Source organism: Rousettus aegyptiacus, unplaced genomic scaffold (assembly GCF_014176215.1).
Source record: "Rousettus aegyptiacus isolate mRouAeg1 unplaced genomic scaffold, mRouAeg1.p scaffold_m13_p_3, whole genome shotgun sequence".
NCBI lineage: Eukaryota > Metazoa > Chordata > Mammalia > Chiroptera > Pteropodidae > Rousettus > Rousettus aegyptiacus.
This window is the reverse complement of record NW_023416306.1, coordinates 49,316,244-49,336,349: the sequence shown is the minus strand read 5'-3', so window position 1 is coordinate 49,336,349 and position 20,106 is coordinate 49,316,244. Positions and strand designations below refer to the sequence as shown.

The 20,106-nt window shown below is 37.4% G+C and overlaps 1 protein-coding gene across 1 annotated transcript in view; it reads right to left on the bottom strand.

The window, feature by feature from the left end:
* The window catches only part of SLC1A1 (solute carrier family 1 member 1), a 68,798-nt gene that overhangs the window by 35,998 nt on the left and 12,694 nt on the right, over positions 1-20,106 (bottom strand). The window contains exon 2 of the mRNA XM_016138344.2: positions 392-532. Coding sequence (XP_015993830.2) covers positions 392-532 — 141 coding nt within the window. The remainder of the gene's footprint in view (positions 1-391; positions 533-20,106) is intronic.

Here is a 20,106-nt window from a genome sequence, read left to right as displayed (position 1 = left end):
GAAATAAATGAGCAAACTACTTTTTAGTAGTTACTAAATGATCAGAACTGACAATCATATTTTGCCTGAGAATACTACCTGACTTTTCTATTTTTGTTTTTACTTCTGTGCTCTGGATAGAGTTTTATATATAGTATTTCTGAAAAATGACATCTTTCTCACAAGACATCATATGGCTGGTCAAATGAAGATTTGAGCTGTGGTGGATAGTACTGTACTATCGGTAGAACCATGCCACGAAGCACTGTCACTTTGTAAATAATGAAATATTTCCATTCAAGCAAATATATACATTCCAAGTAATATTTTGATTTTTTCCATAATTAGAACAGAACAACTTAGGTGATGGCTCCTTAAATAATCATAGACAACATCAGTTCTCTCAAGGTACCTGTAATCATGCTGGATACAATTAATGGTAAAATGATGAGTTTCAGCATCCTCATTAAGATTTCTCCAGGAAAAGCAAAGTAGAATTTCTCCAAGTTAGAGAACTTGCTGTATTCTCGAATCAAGACTCCCAAGGCAATCCCTAAATAAAATGAGGATTGGAAAGAAGAAAACAACATTGAGTTCTCCCATATAATTTTCTTCAGAAAAATACACACAAAAAGCAAATTTTAATGGCAAGAAAAACATTTTAGATATTGTGGTAATCTCCCACGAGTTGGTAAATTTTAGACTGAAAAAACGAATCACATTTTAATGAGTAAGAATATTCTAAAAAATATTCTTCATGTGAAAAAATTCTCATTTCTTTTTTTCCTTCATATTTATGACAAAACATCACAATATACCAAGAAAGAAATTTATCATCTTAGTCAACCCAGTATAACTATTTTGTTTTTACATACCATCTTTATTCTTTGTTTGCCTTAGATGTCTTATGTTTTATAGTTTATATATCAGTTTTCATTTTCCTCATATTTTTATCATAAATGCTGTATAATTTTTATGGTACTCTTATGTTTACACAACTTTTATAATTTTAATAGCAACATAAGATACTGTTGGTTTGAAATATTTACCACATTGTTGAAAAATTACATTCTTTAATGCTTTGCATTCTTTTCTGTTCTTCCTAGATAAGGCCCTAAGTTTGTCTGATAAAGAGGCTTTTTACAAAGCTTCTGATCCTGAATACCTTGGATATTTAGGCTTCTAATTATGTGAGTAGGGAAATGTTCAATATCAAGAAATGTTAAGCATTCTCTGAAAGCCTGCCTTTACAAGGTGCCTTTACGAAATCCTTCCATTGTGATAACTTTGATAACTAAACATCACACATTTTAAATATTTTTTAAACCTCTTCCAAATGGTTTCAATAACACAAAATTGCCTTAGGCCATCCCACTCCCCACCAACCCATTCTTCCTAACCGTCCCCCTTTTGTTAAACAAGAAATACAATAGGCTGGGATGACCCTCATGTCTTTTTTTCCTTCACCAAACTCTGAAGATGACATGCTAATTGGAGATAAAATGACTAAAAGACAAGAGTATTCAAGGAAGATATCACCACAAATAGGATATTCACAATTGACAAACGTGAAAATTTTGAGTTGTTCAGGCACAGTTAAGAACTCTAGGGCAATGAAAAGAGACGTGAATTATAATCAGTATTAGAATTTTCATTTAAATTTAGGCATACTTCCCATGCCCACTAGTAGATCAAATAAGTGAACCTCACAGGGTACATTTCTGTAGCAGTAACCTTATTCTTGACTTAATTTTATTTTTCCTTATCTTTTACTTTTGCCTTGATCTCTATTTTTTGCGTCCATTACTGTATTTCTGATCAGCCATTTAAAATTATTTCTGGAAAAATATTACACATAAATGTTTCTCATATTATATTAAAGACAGAAAAAAACTCTATTATCAATGCTATTTGGTTCGTATTTTAAAACTTAGTGTTAAAGACTTCTGAATGGTTAAGCACACCAATGATTCAAAGTATTTTAAGTAAATTTAAAAAGCATGTGTTCACTTCCTACTTATGAAATTGCCTATGTTCAGCTGTTCTATAGGGAACATACCTATATTATGCTGTAAGGATACTCTGTGATGCTCATTGTTTAAAACATACACACACCCACACACCCACCCAACCAAAGAGACATTCTTCCTCATACTATTTAGATTGATTCAAGTAAATTTCTGGCTTGTATATCAAAGAAAGCTCTGTATGTAAAAATAAAGCAGATGTGTCTGTGCTTAAAAATCAGCCACAAAAGCTCTCTGTTGAGTAGTGAAAGTACTCCATGTGCTCCAATCTTAGGGTTTATATTACTAACAATTAACTGTGCTTCTAATCGTCTCCACCCCAAATGAATGCAGGCAGTTAGAAAGATATGAATTTTTATGGGAGGGATAAAAGAATTACCACAAGGAGTTATTTGAAAAACAATCATAGATGATAAACACCATAAACAGGTTACTGTATTTAATAATGAAAGCTTTCTCTCAAGCTTGTTCTTGGACTATCGAGAGAGAGAGAGAGAGAGAGAGAGAGAGAGAGAGAGAGAGAGAGAGAGAGAGAGAGAGAGTGTGTGTGTGTGTGTGTGTGTGTGTGTGTGTGTGAGAGATCACTGAAAAGAATATAAACACAAACCAAGGCCTGGAAAAGCAGTTGGGAGATTCAACCTGGGCCAGAGATGTCATCCTGGGACCCTAAAGTACAAAAAGTGGCTGATGAATAACCTTGATCAGGAGTTACTTCTAGGAAATGAGTGCTTTACCTTGGTCTCAAACAAGTTTGGAAAAATAAGATGCAGGATAAGAAAAACCACTGGAAGTTTTTCTAGGTTCCAATATAAGGCAAGGATTTCACAGGACACAATCCTCCCCTACCTTTTTCTAGAGAGAAACTTGGACTGGATTAAGGAGTATGGAGAGAGCCATGGGCTGCTGGAAATAAGTCCCTACTTCAGAGGGCACAGGTCTGACCCACCTGGTAGGGCCACTCCCAGAAACAGGCAAGAAGATCAAGAACTCCCTGAATGGTATAGTTCTAAGAAGGCCTTCAGCAGGACCTACAAGGAAGTACAAAGGTAAAATTGCTACCCAGACCTCTGTAACCCCAGAAACTAAGAGGAACTCATTCTTGGGCTGCCTTCCCCCACACAGGCAAGAAGATCCCAAACAGGTACTAAGACAGTTTGGGAAGAACATGGTGTTAGAAGAGCAGGCTTGAGCTCTGGTTCCACCATTCACAAGGTATATTATAATTGGGTTATAACTTTAACCTCTCCCATTGTTAAATGATGGGATTAGAAGCAGGGGAAAAAACATTGAATCAGATACCTTCGAAGGTCCCTCCTAATGTCCAAGATGCTATGATCACCTCTGCGCCCTGATGTCCTAAACTTTAAAATGGGATATGCCCAGCTCATTAGCTCATCTAGAAAGCTGGCTGTGCTTTCTCCAGTTTTTATGCTAAATGTTAAGTATATTAGTAAAACAGGGAAAGGAGAAACTAGGGAAGAAAGCAATTGAGACCTCCACTAGAGATTTCTTCTTCAAGTTCATGTTCAAAAATTTAAGCTTAAAAGAGGAGATGTCATTTCTTTGTGCCCAGATAGTCTCAAACAACAATTGCGAGTCCAATAGCCTTATCTTGGAGGTAATGGGGTGATTTTTTCCCCCACTAAGTTTACAAAAAATTACAGTTTAAGAAATAATTCTAGAGATCAAAATAAAGAAAAAGGTCACATGTAATTAATTATAGAAACCTATCCACGTCTTTGTGCCCAATTTTCCAGGCCCCACACAGCCTTTGTTCTTATGTACTTTTTTATAGTTATAAGATTTTAATCTGGGGATAGTTGTTGAATTATATTTGATTCAGATTTATGAAAATAGCATTGTTACTGTTTTAGAATATTTGCAGAAAAGAGTTTAAAATCTGTGGCTTTTAATCAAAGCCTCAGAATAGTTCTCTGATACACAAATTGATTTTGGCTTTATTAAATAAGAATTATTGGCAAAGGAAAAATATTTTTAATTATCACTGAAATAGTTATCTAGCCATGCCATTATGCTAGGCACTATATTAGGCAAATTAAAAATATGCATTTTTGCCTTCAGAGGCTAATCTAAGGTGAATGTTGATAACCAGAAAATAAAAAGTACAGATTAAATAGAGTTAATAAATGACTCCATGCATACACTGAATAGATGAGAAGATGGTTTCTCTATCCTGTACTTCCACTGAAATATATCTGTCCCCTTTTCTCATCTTTTTCTTTAGAGCTGAGTAGCTCCACCAATGCAAGCTCTTACATGAACTTTGGCTCACAAACAGATGCCCCTGAGTCAGTACAGCTTTTATTTTTAAACCCTTTAAAATTTATTTATTGCACAAGCAGTATTATCACAGCTCTGCTGGAAATAATAACTGTAAAAATTCACCCACAACCTTTCCAGCTCAAGTATGTGCAAAGTAAAATTGTTTTCATTTTTCCATATACTATTACAGTTAAACATAGTAAAATGGTTAACAATTACTGAGTATATACTATCTCAGACTCTGTGTTAAGCATGTAAAATGCATTTTTTTTTTTTTTTTTGTATATTATCTCCTGGCTGTATAATTATAGTGTCTGGATTCTTTCACTTTGCATAATGTTTTCAAAATTCATTCATGTAATAGCATGTAAAAAATTTTGCTTTTAGTATTTTTCATTTAGCATATTATAAGCATTTCCTCATGTTACATATCTTTATTTTCTTAATGCTACTTTGGATGGACACATTTCTTGACTTTCACCCAACTGTAAAATATCTCAATTCGTGACAATTTTTAAAGATATTACTGACTTTTCCTGACAACCAAAAGGAAGAAGCACAAAATAGGATGATGCAAAGGCTTGAGTTACTGTACATTTTTAGGTTCAAGGGAAGAAGTACATTATACACATTCTTTATAGTATCTTAATTCAAGAGAAAGCAGTAACAAACAAACATTTATTAATATCCAACTACATGCCACATACTGTACTGAGAGCCTGAGGTTCTGAGGGAGAGGAGTTAAAAAAGAATAAATATTTTTATTATTGCAATAAATTTTTTCCTTCATGGATCTGGAGAGAAGATTTGTTGACTATCAACAGGAAATGTGGTGATCATTTACTGAGTCATCAATACCTTTTTGTCTGCCACCTACAATTAAAAATTCGGTCTGATTTAGGAAGAAAGTTGATTTTGGTGAGGATCTAACAGATTTCTGCACGTCTCTATCCATTAAAATGTATAATGTTATCTGTGTTTGAAATCTTGACTTACATGTTATCGGTTTGGATGTATTCTTTTGCAACCTGCCTTTACTTTTTGAGTTTTTTTCATTATGTCTTTGGGTTTTATTCATATTAATTCAGGTAGATCCATTCTAAGTGCTGTTCAGTATTCTATACTATACTCTCAATTTTGTTGTTTTCTATGTAATTAAATTCTCCCCTTGATTTTTTCTTTTATTTAGACTCATCTTTTTCTATTTTTTTTTTGTGCTGAATGCTTAGCACATTAGCTTGTTTTTTTTTCTATATATTTACTTAAAAGAATACATTGCTTTCTAAATTCTGTTTGTGTCCCATTATTAGCATTTTTACTGTTTAGTTCAAAATGTCTTATAATATCTACTGGGACTTCTTTGAACTGTGAATTCTTTAAATATATGCTTTTCAATATCTAAATATATGGCAATTTGAGGGCTTTTTATAACATCTTTTTATCTATCTGTGATGCATTTTGACTGATATTTTCTCAGACCTGCCTTTTAATTTACCAATCCTTCATTCAATTGTTTAATTAATCCACTGAGTTTTAAATTCTTTAAATTCTTTCTCTAACATTCATTTCTAGAAGTTACAGTATCCTTTTCCTACTTTCATTTTCCTATTTTCAATCCATCTCTTTTTCTTTAATCACTTAAAACATACTTAGTATATATTCTTTCAGATTATTATATCATCTCCAGTTTTTGGAACATGTATTATCTTGTGTCATTTCCTTGTGTGGTTTGTAATTTTTGACTGTAAACTTGTCTTTTGGGAAGGATTAGCTTTTTTGTGTGAGTTGTGAAAGTGTCTTTATAGGATACTTGTTTTTCTTGGGAATTTAGGCATTTCAAGGCATCCAGGACTGTACTCATATTAGTTTTTCAGCTTAGGAAGTCGGGATTATGTGGTGGTATAAGTTCAGATCTGGGTTTTAATTTTCTCATCGTTCCCCTCTCCTCTTTCCCTCTTATACCCATGGGCAGATGACAAGCTTTCTTAAGGTTTTCTCAAATCACTGGATAGAATTTTTCTGGTCTTCTTTCCAAGGATTGGGCCAAAATTTGAGGTTCGAGCTTTATGCAGAGGTCTGATTCTAGCTCCTTCACTGAGACGGGCCAAAATTAAATCTTGTTTCCCCATGTGGATATTGAAATTCCTGTCTCCCATTATTAAGGCCTATAATTGGGTTTAGAACTTAGCATCAGCTTTGGTTTACATTCTACCTTTGAGCCTTCTTTTTATTTCCAGCACACAGGGATTTTTCCTTATGTCTTTTGAATTTGGGTTTGGCTATATCCTAACTCAGAGAGAGATGGTATATTTCTATGTATTTGAGATGGTAGGGAAACTCATCCATATTAGCTCAACCACCATATTACTGGTTGTTATAGCATCATCAATTATATAGTCCTTACCATTTTCACTATATCCATTGTAAAATAGTTAAAGAAGTCAGTGAAGATTAAAGTTAAGTCAGTGAAGATTAAAGTTGACAGTCCACAAAATATAGGAAGATCTGGCCTTATTAAGGATTTGCCATATGAAAACAATCATTGCTTTTCCACATATTCTCAAATAATCTCATGGAATCAATTAGCCGATACTCATTTACAGACCACCTAATCCTTTAAACACATTGGTCAATGGGGAAACACAGATGAGAATACCGAATAATAAATGTGCATGATGAAATCAGGCATATTAAATCACATGAGACATTTTGAGGGAATAAACTAATTCAGTACCAGCTCTTCACGAGCCAGGCTCGGTAGTCAAACTGTGTTCAAATCCTGGCTTCACCATCTTATCAGCTGGGCAAAATATTTATTCTGCTGCCTTTGCCTTAGTTTCCTCATCTGTAACAATGGCCATAATATCAACCTCATAGAGTCATTGGGAGATTTAAAAATGAGACTATATATGAAGCATTTAGAATAAATAGTACCTGGCTCACATAGTTAGTACAAAATAAATGTTAGCTATTATTATAGGCTATATACTCTTCTTTGATTTTTCTCATGAAATCCTCAATACAGTTGTGGCTCTCACAGGTGAGTGTCATGGTCACAGAGCTCAAAAGCAGTGGAGTCAGGAGTTGAGGGGAAAAGTTCAAGTAAATTATTTTCAGGATGACTAAATTTACAGAATTATCCCCTTAGTGAACTGAATTTATTTTGATAGAGAAATATTTCTTTTTATCCTATAAATGAAAAAAAAATTTTCAGGGTTAAAATGATGACACATAAAAGACCCATGAAATGCACCGAATGTAATGTTTGTTAATCTCTAAACTACTTGACATCACTGAAGTAAAAAGGTCTCAGGATCTTAGTGGTACCAGAAGAAAAGACATTAAAAAATGTTTTTAGTGTCTTCTGAAATGATTTTCATTAGATTCAAAAATCTAATTAGATTCAAACCACAAAGACATAACCACTTCAGGATGTCAACAGATTTTTTACAAGCCCGAGAGCACTTCAAGGGAAATGCCAGCTGCTTTTCTTCACCCGGCAGTGCAAGGGCACTACAGCCGGTACTAGAATGGCACCAGCACCACACCTGGCCAAACCCACGGAACCAGGAAAAGACAGACAACTGTTCAGACACAAGAAAACACACAGAAAATAACATGTGTTGGTGAAGATGTGAAGAAACTGAAACCTTCCTATGTTGTGTGTATATAAAATGGTATAGTCCCTGTGGAAAACTATTTGGCAGTTCCTCAAAAAATTCAACAGAGCTACTATATGACCTAGCAATTCCACTCCTTCGTTTATACTCAAGGAAACTGAAAGCATATCTTCACACAAAAACTTGTACAAGAAATGTAATAACATTCTTCATAACAGCCTAGGAATGAAAAATAACAAACGTCTATTAACTTATTATTAGATAAACAAAATGTGGCATATCCATACAATGAAACATTGTTCAGCTACAAAAAAAAAAAAAGTACTGATATATGTTATAGCATGGATAAACCCTGAAAATTGTATGCTCGGTGAAAGAAGCCAGACACAAAAGGCCATGTATTATAAGATTCCACTACTATGAAATGTCCAGAACAGGCAAATCTATAGAGATAGTGGCTGCCATAAGATGGAGGTTAAGGGTAGGGACTGACTGCCAATAGGTTTCTTTTTGGGGCATGATTCGAAATGTTCTGAAATTAGATTGTGGTGAAGGTTGTACAACAGTGAATATACTAAAAACCACTAAACTGTATACTTTAAAATGGTGAATTTTATACTATGTGAATTGTATCTCAATTTAAAAAAGCATACACATATTGTCAAACTGAACCGATTTAAAAAACAGAAAGTGAGATAGGCAGATAATATTAAATGTGATTCGTTTCCATTTTGACTGGTTAATAATTTGATGGCTTTTGCACAGGGTCAAAGAAAAGATGAAAATATAGGGAAACTTCTTTTTTTTTTTCTTTTAATCATCATACCAACAGCTCCAAAACTGCCAAAGATGCAGCATTCTTTTTTTTGCTTTGTAGGATATGTATGAGCTTATCATATCTGAAGGCCTTACCATCTGAAAATAACAACTTGAAAACCCAAGTGAAGCAAGCCAGACATGTTTATTAAAAGCTTAAAAGAAGATCAATTTAAAGAAAAGTTGTAATTACAGATCGTAGTTCATAGCCCACAAAAGAGATGTTTGAGAGCTTGATTTTTCAATTATAGGGTATAAAAATCAATCAAAACAACCCACAGAAAACCAGGATTATTCTGAGAGTAGTATGACCTGAAAATACCTGCAGAAAAAGAAAAATCGAACTAATGGCCTAGAAAAAAATCAGCTGTCAGTATTAAGAACTCGCATCCTTGCTGTATTTTGCTAAGTTCTGTGGAGAATACACTCATTGTCCTGGTCCTCATGTGATTTACAGTCTTGGTGGAGATAAAAGTCATATCAGATATTCCATGTGTCACCCAGGTTTGAGTTGAGTCTGCTCCAACAGTTACTAGCTAAGGGACTGCGGGTAAACTACTTACTTCAGGTATGTCAGAGTATCCTCATCAAGGAGGGATAATAACAGTAGCTCTGTCACGTGGCTGTGTGTGCTAAGTGGAATAATGAATGCAAAGAACTGAGCCCCAACCTGGACCACAGGAAGGCTTGATAAGTGTCAGCCCTGACTGAACAACAACAGGTGATAATAGCAGCCGCAAAAGTGCAGAGAACACAGACTTCGAAATGAACTTATGCCCTGGTGTCAGTAAACACCAAGCAGGAACATGTAATGGAAAGAGGGGTCAGGAATCTGGATTCTAATTCCATTTCTACCACATAAGTTAGCTGTCATTCGTTTAATGCCTTTGATTTTGGTTGCTCTATCTAAAAACTTTAATGAAGGAACCTCAGAAATGTTGTGAGAAGCAAATAAGAAAATGTACATAAGAAGTGCTTTGTGATTAAAGCCAATGTCATGTATTATTCTAATTTTACAATGTGTTTATGTTATTAATCTTATTGTTCCCATTTTCATGAAGACTATTCAAATTATAGAGAGATTAACAGTGGAAAATTTGCAGGCTGAAAGACACATTCTCAGTGGAGGTTTGAACAGAAACTACTCTTTATTATTGGCAGAAACTCTAGTTTTATTTTGGCTCAACTCTTAATTTTCTTCAAACTAATAAACACTTATATACACAACAATTTTATAAACATTGTGAGAAGGGGCTGAGTCCTAAGCAGACAGAACAGGGAGAAAAGGACAAAAGTTAGATATAACTGGGCCCAAACTCTGCTCATCATTTATTTCCTAAGCTCTGGGACAGAAGGTAAATAGCCTATCAGTACCTTTGTTTTATCGCCAGTTAAGAAGGAATGTTATCTGACTAAAATACTTCAGGTATGGATTAAAAGTGATAAAGTATAAAGTAAGACAATTCTCTTCCTGTTTCCCCTTTCCTGTTTCCCCTTCTACGTTCAGGGAGGTGGACTTTCCTATCACTTCTGCCTTTCCTGTGGAAGCATAGTGATCTGACACTTTTTCCTCTTCCCTGAGGGACAGAATGGGATTGATGGGTTCTCCATTTGAAAGGAGCCACAGCTGCTGCATTGAAAGGGGACTGGCTTTGGAACTGGGCTTGGGGCCTCCATCATCATAGAGTCTAAACAAATGAAAGATTTCTGCAGACAGAGAACACAAAAGACATTTAAAAATCATACCTAAAAGAAGAATAACCTTTCACATCTCTGGGAAAGAACAACCCCTTGGTCATCTGTCTTAAAGTCAAAAGAAAAAACTCCATTCTTAAATATGAATTTTAAATACATTTAGATGGTTTTCAGTTTACATCAAAGATTGCAAAGGTCCAAGGCTAGGGGTCAGAGCAGCAGTGACAGAACCAGGCCTGTGGGGTCTGCAGTGGTCCTCACAGTTCCACCAAGAGCTGCGACATGGAAATGAGGGTCTAGGGTGGACTCATCCTCTAAATCTAATTTTAAAAAGAAACTAAGCAAACCACTCAATTTTTAAAAGTTAAAAGCTTAAAAACAATTGTTAAACTCTGTGAGGTCACACTGAATACCTCTGTATGCCAACTGCCTCTTGAGTCATCATCTTTCATTCTGGTTTTCACACTGAAGATGGTATAGGAACACAATGAATCACAAGAGGGAAGGCCACCGTGTTCAAATGAAAGTAAATATCACAGCGATCCGGATATGGTTACAGTGACCTCATGAACCCTTCTACGGTCTTGAGTGGATCTTACAGCTGTTACCTGAGCAACTTCTTTGTTCAGCACCACAGGCAATACTATGGGGTGAGACCAAAGAGAGTTTGCTCCTCCCGCCACCAAAAGCATATAAAGGTATGATATGAGACAAGAGAACTTGGTAGTCTGCAGGAAGGGCCACCTCAAAGTTGTAGGAATTCAAGACTACCTAGAAATTCTCATTAGGCTAAATTAAGAAAGGCAGAAATTTAGATGCCCCTTACATGTAAGAATAGAAATTCAACAGTCAGAAACCATTGAGGAGGAAGGAGAGTGAGCGAAACACCCCAAAATAAAGGAGTTTGGAGGAAGAAGAAATTAATGTTTATCAAGCGGCTCTGTACAAAGCAATTTTATTATGCGTTATTTTATTATTGAATCTAACAAACCTGCCCTTTACAGATAAAGCTAGTAAAATGAGAAAGGTTAGGAAACTTGCCCAAGATCACATGACCAGCCTCAAAAACCAGGTCTGTCTGACTCCAAAGTGTGGCTCCTTTCACAATGAGGTGACAGAAGTGTGCTCAGTCAAAGGTCTGGCTGGTACTCCAGGGTTAGTTTAGAAAACGAAGACTCCAGGGTTAGTTTAGAAAACTGAGACTAACCTAAGTTGGGGCATATCAGGAAAGAAGAGAATTTATATTTCTCTAACCCTTAGGTCCCTTCCTAGAATCCTAGTCATTGTGAGGATTAAATAAGATAAATCACATATTAAGCTACAAAGTAATATACAAAGATTTGCTGTTAGTAGAGATAGTGAGTAGCCATTGAACATATTTGCATAAGGGTAGGGGCCTTGATTGGAGATAAGCCCGGTGGGGGTGAGATGGATTAGAACCAAAGGTAAAAGAGTCAAGAGGCTGTTCAGGGGCAGGGACATGAAGCCATACCAGTTGGAGGATGGAAAAGGAACTTCATCAGGAGTGAGAGAGAGAGAAGGCAGGAGAAGAATGAGAATCTCAGATTCAGGATTTGGGATGGGGAAAGGTTTGGTGAGGTGATTAGAACGGTCCATTTAGAGCCTGGGTGAGAGGGAGTGTGAATAACTAATTCTTTTAGTCATCTATTTCTGAGACAGAAGAGGAGGTTGGGTAAAGCCATTCTGACTTTCCCATGTGCCTGGGGAGCTAAGTTACCAGTGTTGAAAGGTGACTGCAGAAGCAGAGTGATCTGACAGTTTTTATTTCATGTTTGCTCAAACTAAATTCATCAGACCCAAGCTTAATCTGTCAGGAACAAGCTGATGTATATTGTATTCAACTGTCCAAATGTCCAGGCCCCTGCAGGGTGAGTTTACACTGGTATTTCCAGATGGATGCATGGGGTGAAGAGCTCAGCTCTGAAGTCAGACACACCTGACTTGGAACTTGGCTCTTTCATAGACTCACAGATCACTTTTGTCCTTGTGGCAATTTATAAAAGAGGAACTAGGCTTGTCCTAGTTATCAATGTAGTTCTCTAAAAGGATCTGGAACTGAAAGCCAAATTACAGGGATGTGGCTTAAATTCAGGACATTTATAGGTGGTCGGAGGAAATTTCCTAACAACTTGTTCCAGTATTTTTTTATTTTAGAAAGCACCTGACTGGGAGGAGGTGGAGTACCTAATTCCTTGTCCCATACTGGAAACAGGACAGAAGCAATCAGAACCCAGTGCTCCTTACAAGGACTTACTGGCCTGTGGGGTTTCTGACATTCAGCAGCCTGGTAGGAGAGAATGCTCAGTATGGTCGACTGAGGGTCCAATATGACTAGAGGGATAACTTTTTTGCCAAGAAGATGATTGGACCTGGAGAAATAATTCTCAGACTGCAACGTGCTACTGGTAAAACCAGATGGATGCCTGGGCCAGGCTAAGTTCTCCATTTCCCTCTGCATTGATGCTGGTGTTTCTCAAGAGCTTGTATTCCAACCTCTTCTTAGGCTGCACACACTCCCAGCATGATCCTATCTGATCTTAGAAATTCAATTTCCACCTCTATCTCCTGCCTCATTCTGTCTCCCACACAGCAGACTCAATATACAACTCCCTTCAGGGCATCTTTATCTGGAAGTGTACCTCAGCATGAGACCAACATGGGAAAAACAGACAAACCCTCCCTTCTCCCATAAAACTTGACTTTCCATCCTGAGTTACCCTGGTGGTTTTAAAATAGGTCCACAAATTATTTGACACTCCTCTGATCAGAAGATGAAGTCTCTGTCCCCTTCCCTTAAACCTGGGTAGGCCTTTGCGACAGCCTTAATAAACAGAATGCAGCAGAAGTGAGGCTGTGTGGAGTCTGAAGCTAGGTTAGAAAGGGCCAGCTTCTGATGGTTTCTCTTCTTGGGACACCCTCTTTGAAGCCCCAAGGTACCATGTAAGAAGCTCAGCTCCCCTGAAGCCGCACTGTTGGACAGGCCACAGGGGAAAATCAGAAAGTCTGAGAGGCCAGAGGAGCTCCAGCTGTTTGAGAGTCTTCCCGGTAGTTAGACAAGAGGACGATAGGTTTTGGCTGACCCAAGCTGGCCCCAGAAGCCACCTCCCTGTAATCACAAAAGAAAACCCAAGCGAGAATTGCCTAGCTGAGCCGGGCAACTTTCAGAATCATAAGGGATAATATGATCATTGTTACTTTAAGCCACTAAGCTTGGGAGTGATTAGTTATATAAAAAGAGATTATCTGGAAGAGTTCCCTGTCTCCCTAAATTCTGTTGTGATTGTAAACTTTTTTGAGGGCTGTGTAGAAATTGTATCGGGTAGTGGCCTAAGCATAATTAACTCTGCTCTTCACATCAACTCTATGAGGTAATTTCATTTTCAGGTGAGAAATCAAGGCATGAGGAAGTGAAGTAACTTGCCTGAGACCCCACAGGAAATAAGTGACATTGCTGAGATGATGAAGCAGTCTGGGTACAAAGTGGCACATTTAGAAACATTCTATATGACTCTGTATCCTGTCCGAGGTCCACGACAATGAACAGTCACCAAGTTCCACTGATTCTACTGGTTAAACAACTCAAATCTGTCTCCCCTCCGACCTTGCTGACTGCCTTGGTTCATGTCCATCTCATTTCTCACCAAGACTATTTCACCGACTTCCTAAAACTCTTCCTGCTTCCAGTCTTATTTCCTCCACTTTATCCTTCAAACCAAAGCCAGTGTGATCTTTCCAAGATGTAAATCTAGTCGAATCACTTTCCTGCTTGTAGCCCTCTCAATGGTTCCCCATCACGGGGTGGCATCTAAGCTCCTTGGTCTAACCTCACTCTGCCCCACTGTTTCGATTCTACCCAGTACCCAGGTCTCTGAGCCTGTGCACATTGCTCCCTTTGCTTTCTCACTTTACCTGCCTTTCATTTAGGCAACTTCAAAACTCAGCTCAAGGGTGTTTGGAAAGCCTTCAAAACCTCTTCCATGATCCATGTGACATGCATTTCCCTGGGCAAGATAACCAGGCAGGCCCTGGCTGGCCCTGCAGATGTGGAGTTAAGAAATTCCCTTACCTTTCACACCCAACAGTACCAAAAAAAAAAAATTAGATCAGATAGGTCCAATATCGTCTTTGAGAACTGTGGCAGCATCAGGTCACTGGAAGCTTTGCTCTTCACAGGGATGAAGACAGAAAACAGAAATTCCTCACCAGTAAATACAGACCACCTCTTGCAAACACTGGACTTCTCTGCACTATCCTGACTCTTTAGGAGTGTGTGTTTGTGTATGTGTGAAGTATCACACACTAAAATTGACTTTTTTAATTTTAATGTATAATCCTATGACTTTTACCATGTGTTAAAATTCTTAGAACTACGATCAAAATCAGGATATGGATATAGAACAGTTCCATCACCCCAAAGAACTCCCTTATTCAATATCTTTATAGTCTCTCTGTCACACACACACACACACATACACACTCTTTCACACCCCTGCTCCCAACCTCAGGCAAACACTAATTTCTCCATCACTATGGTTTTATCTTTTTGAGAATTTTATGTAAACAGAATTATACTCTATGCAGCCGTTTAAGACTGCCTTCTTTCACTGAATATAATGTCTTTGTGCATATCAATAGTATGTTCTTTTTTTCTTGCTGAATGGACATTTTATGGATAGACTGTATTAGTTTATTCTTTCACTCAATGAAAGATATCCGGATTGTTTCTACTTTGGGTGATTATCAATAGAGCTACTATAAACATTAGTGTACAAGTTTCTGTGTGAATATAAGTTTTTCTTTTTCTAGAATATAAACCCAGAAGTGGGGTTGCTGGGTCATATGCTAAGTGTATATTTAACTTTTAAGAAACTATCAAACTGTTCCGGAGTGGTTGGCTTTACCTTTTACATTCCCACTAGTGATGTATAAGTGTTGGTCCAAATTGCTTGCTCCAGTTGCTCCAAATCATTGGCACTTAGTATTATGTTTTTTATTTTAGCCAATCTAATAGGTATATAGTGGCATCTCATTGTGTTTTTAATTTGCATTTCTCTAACGGCTAATAATACTTTTTGTGTGTTTATTTGCCATCAGTATATCCTCTTTGGTGAAGTGTCTATTCAAGTCTTTTGCTCATTTTTCAAGATGGGTTATTTGTTTTCTTACTATTAAGTTTTGAAAGTTCTTTCTATATTTTGGACATAAATTCATATATGTTGGATATGTGGATCTGCAGTTATTTTCTCCTAGTGTGTAGACTGTTCAATCTATTTTCCCTCAGCTTTACTGAAGTACAACTGACAAATTAAAAATTGCATATATTTAAAATGTATAATTTGATTTGATATGTAATTGTTTAACAGTGCCATTCATAGAGCAAAAGTTTTTATTTTTTATAAAGTCCAATTTATCATTTTTTTTTAATGAACTGTGCTCTGGTGTTATGTCTAAGAACTCTTTGCCTAACTCTAGGTCATGAAGATTTTGTTTTCTTCATGTGAATGCCTAGCTGTTCCAATGCCACTTGTTGATAAGATTATTCTTTCTTCTTTGAATAGTTTTTGCACCTTTGTCAAATATCAATTGGACACATTCGCATGGGTCTATTTCTGGAATCTCTGTTTTTTTGATCTATGTGTCTATCCCTTCACCAATATTACAATGCCTTGATTACTGTCTTAAAACAGAATAATGTGATTCTTGTTTTAGTTATTCAAGTTCCTCTGCCTTTCTATATAAATTTCAGAATCAGGTTGTCTGACATTTCCATAAAAAATACCTGAAAGCATACATCATTTTAGACTTTCAGAATGTCTGTTCAAGAAAGCAAGTTTGATCTGTCCTATTTCAATTGTACTTAGTTGGTGTCTTCCAACTTAAGATGTTTATAGAGTCTTGGGAACAAAAAGCAATAAAAAAAAAATCTACTAATCATGGTGAACATGACAAGACAAACAGAGAGATGTGTACATACTCCAAAAAGAAACTACTCCATAAAAGAGATTTGTTTTTTTTTTGTTTTTTGTTTTTTTACCCTTCTAGAAAAAGAAGTTTAAATTCAGAAAAAGAGAGATTTAGTATTAATCCTCGGATACCTCATTGTAAAGGTCTTTCTCTCATCTTTAATTGGAATTTCCAGAGTCTGAACTGTCCTATTAGTCATTCATTCAAAAATATTTACTGACTCTCTGAAGGGTGATACCAACACCTTGAGGGATTGGCAAATAAAAGAACCAAGATAAAGAGATTTGGTGATGAGTAAGAGTCATCAGATAAAACAAATTATCAAAAAAAAAAAATTACTCTTTGGATTTTGACCAGCATTGCATTATACCTATAGATCAATTCATGGAGAACTGACATCATTATTATAATTTTCAATCTATAAACAGGTATGACTCTTTATTTAGTTAGCTATATACCCAATCTTTTACTTTTTGGAACTATTATAAAAAATATTTTTAAATTTCCATTTCCAATTTTATACTGTTAGAACATAGAAAACAATTTCCATACTAATCTTGTATCTTACAACTTTGCTAAATCACTTATCAGTCATAGAAGTTATTTTGTAAATTCCTTCATGTCAACGGTGAACAAGAAGAGTTTTATTTTTTTTCTTTCCAATCTATGCCTTTTCTTGCTCTATTGCACTGACTCAGGCTTCCAGTGAGATACTGAATACAAGTGACAATGGACATCATTGACTTATTCCTGACTTTAAGGGGAAAGCAGTCAGGCTTTCACCATTAAATATATTAGATGTAGGGTTGGGGGGGGGCTTAATTTTTAAGAGTTTACAGAAAAAATCCAATTGTGGTTCTTAATTATTCTTCCTCTCTTTCAAAAAAATTTTAAGTGGTTTCTGTCTAAACTTAATCAATTTCAAAATATGTGGTTGATATGTAAAAAACTGTAAATGTTTCTATAGCACTATGAATTCAATGAAACTTAACCTGTGAATATTTACTGATTATATACAGGAAATAGCTCCGGAAAAGAGATAAAAGCAGGGCATTTTTTGTGATCACTACCCAATATCCACAGTCCTGGCTACAACTGCACACCTTTCAACTCTCGGTCTGTCTCAGGTGGGGCTGAATCAATAACTAGTTCAGAAGTTGGGGAAACAGGACAGGAGGAGAGAGTAACTTTGGTCTGGTTCATCAGTTAATCACATTCCTTTTGTCCTAAAACTGACTGAGGAATGGGGATATGACCTAATTAGAGCTCAGTGAGGTTCAATCTAAGGCCCAGGAGTCTATTTGAAACTATAAGGGATCAGAAACTTACTCTTTTCTGCTGGATGTGGAACAGAAAAATGGAAACCTTGAGCTGTGCTTGCAGCTATCTCAAAGGCAGCTTTGCCTGAGAGTGAAAACAACACAGGAGTGCAGAGACTTTATACAGAGCAAAATAAGGTCAGGATGATATTGTTTGCACCCCTGCAGCCCGCTGTACCGGAAGCCAGTTTTTATTTCTGAGCTCTTAAGCTATCTGAGCCATGCATTTTATGCCTCATCCTCCATCTTTCTGCTGAAGCCTTTTTGACCTGGATTTTCTGTCACTTCCATTTAGAAGGGTCCTAAATTATAGGTGGGGAGAGAGAAGTTATCACTGGTATTCTGGGTGCCTTCTCCATCACCTGCTCTCTTTCTGGGGAAGAAAGGCTGGTTGATGTTGGGGCAAGGCCCTCTAGATGTGGATGCCAAGGAGGTGGGCCTGTGGGACAGGGCCAGGCAGGAGGACGGTCACGCTGGTATATAGTTACAGAGGTTGTGGGAGGCATTATACTGCTTATTTGCCATAATGCCCAGAAGCAGCAGTCACCGGATGTCATCAAACTAACTTCTTTGCCATCATTCACGGACCTTATATCTTTTTAACACTTCTTTTTGATAGTAGTGCCCCAAGAAAATCTTTCAGCACCACATTCAGTGTCATATAGCTCTGCACTACTTATTCTCCATTTTCCCTTCAGATTTACCTTCTGTCCTTCTTTGCCCTGCTTCGCTTCCCAGGAGGCTGATCTCTACAAAGTATGTAACCCAGGGTTCCTTGCTGTCTGGCTCTGGCTGGGTCTAGCCAGGTAGAGGCACTAGCTGTAGATGTTAAAGATGGAAAGAGCAAGAGAGAGGTCAAGGTATTTATTGCCTTTACTCCCTCCCTGCTTTGCACCGTTCCAGCGATGGATATGTTCCTTTGTGGCCATACAAGTCCTGTCATGTGGCCCATCTGACATAGCCCTAGCCCTCACTGGACTGGGTAACACTGTTCCCCTCCCCCTGCTTGTTCAGACATAGGTGAACTAATGGCTTCTCGCAGTTATTAGCCCTGGGTGCCTCACCAGCAGCTGTCAGTTTCCTTAACCATGTCCAACTATGCAGTCCCTTGACTGAATTCTGTTTAAACACTTTCGAGTGAGTGGATTACCTGCTTCTTGGCAGGTCCATAACTGATATAGGCCTGCCTGCACAACCTCACCACCCTCCATTGATCAAATCTAGTCACGACAAACGCCTTGTTATTTTTTAAACATGGTCCTTGCTTTTGTGCCCTTGTTCACACAGATGTCCCTTTGAGAAAAACCCTTTGTCACTATATTTACCCAGTGAACTATTCACCACTCAAAATCTAGTTAAAATGTCACCTCCTCCAGAAAGCCTTTCCCAGGCTCTCTCCACAGGTGGAATGAGTCTCTTTTCTGGGCCCTGTTGAGCTTCATCTACATCTCTTATCCCATCCATGCTCCCTTATCCCATCTCAATTGAGGCATAAGCACTCTATGCTCACTTCTGTACCCCTATTGCCGTAGGCAGTGAGTCTGACACTCCATAGGTGTTTGAGTAATACCTGCTGCATTAAACTGAACCAGGAATACATGATAATTGCTATTTAAGGCATGCGCCCAGGAAGCCACTACACCTTTTGCATTTTCTCTTTTGTAATCATCAAACCTGATTACAAAAGGTAGGAGAAAAAAATAGCTGAAAGAGGATGTCATTTGCAGAGTATGAAAACTGGGCAACAAGAATGTGGGTACAAATTTTGCCACATTATCCCAGGCCATCAAACCCAGAGAGGCATTGTAAATATGGCCTTTCCAGTAACTCTTGATTCATGAAATCATCTTCCTTTGACAATGGCTATAGTAATGCTCCCATGAGAAGTTGGGTGCCTGGTTACTACGCCTTAGAACTTCTCCTAGGTGCCTGGGGCCTCTGAAGTCCAAAAGCCCCCTTTGGGTTCAAGTAAGGATGAGGTTGGTTATAGGACCAGCCCACAAGAACCCAGACTCTCCAACAAACATCCAGCTGAAGAGGAACAACCAGATTCCCCCTCTTACCTTAAGGTATGCCAGTCCCACGCATGTGTGGCTGGGCTATTTTCTGAGATACATATTTATGACTTGACTTGTGGGTTCAAAAATATCCCATTTTCTACCCCGGTCTACTCTCTTTATTCTACTTTTTTTCCCTTCCAAAAATGATTCATATCTGATAATCTCATGGGTAACTCTACCTGTTAGCCTGCTTTACTCATTCCTCTGAAAGTCCTTCATCTACTTTGTGGTCACCCTCTACTCTCTCCTCTCCTTGGCACCTGGATGAATATTTGGCCTCCACATCACTGAAGGAATTACAAGCCTCCTCACCCAGACTTGT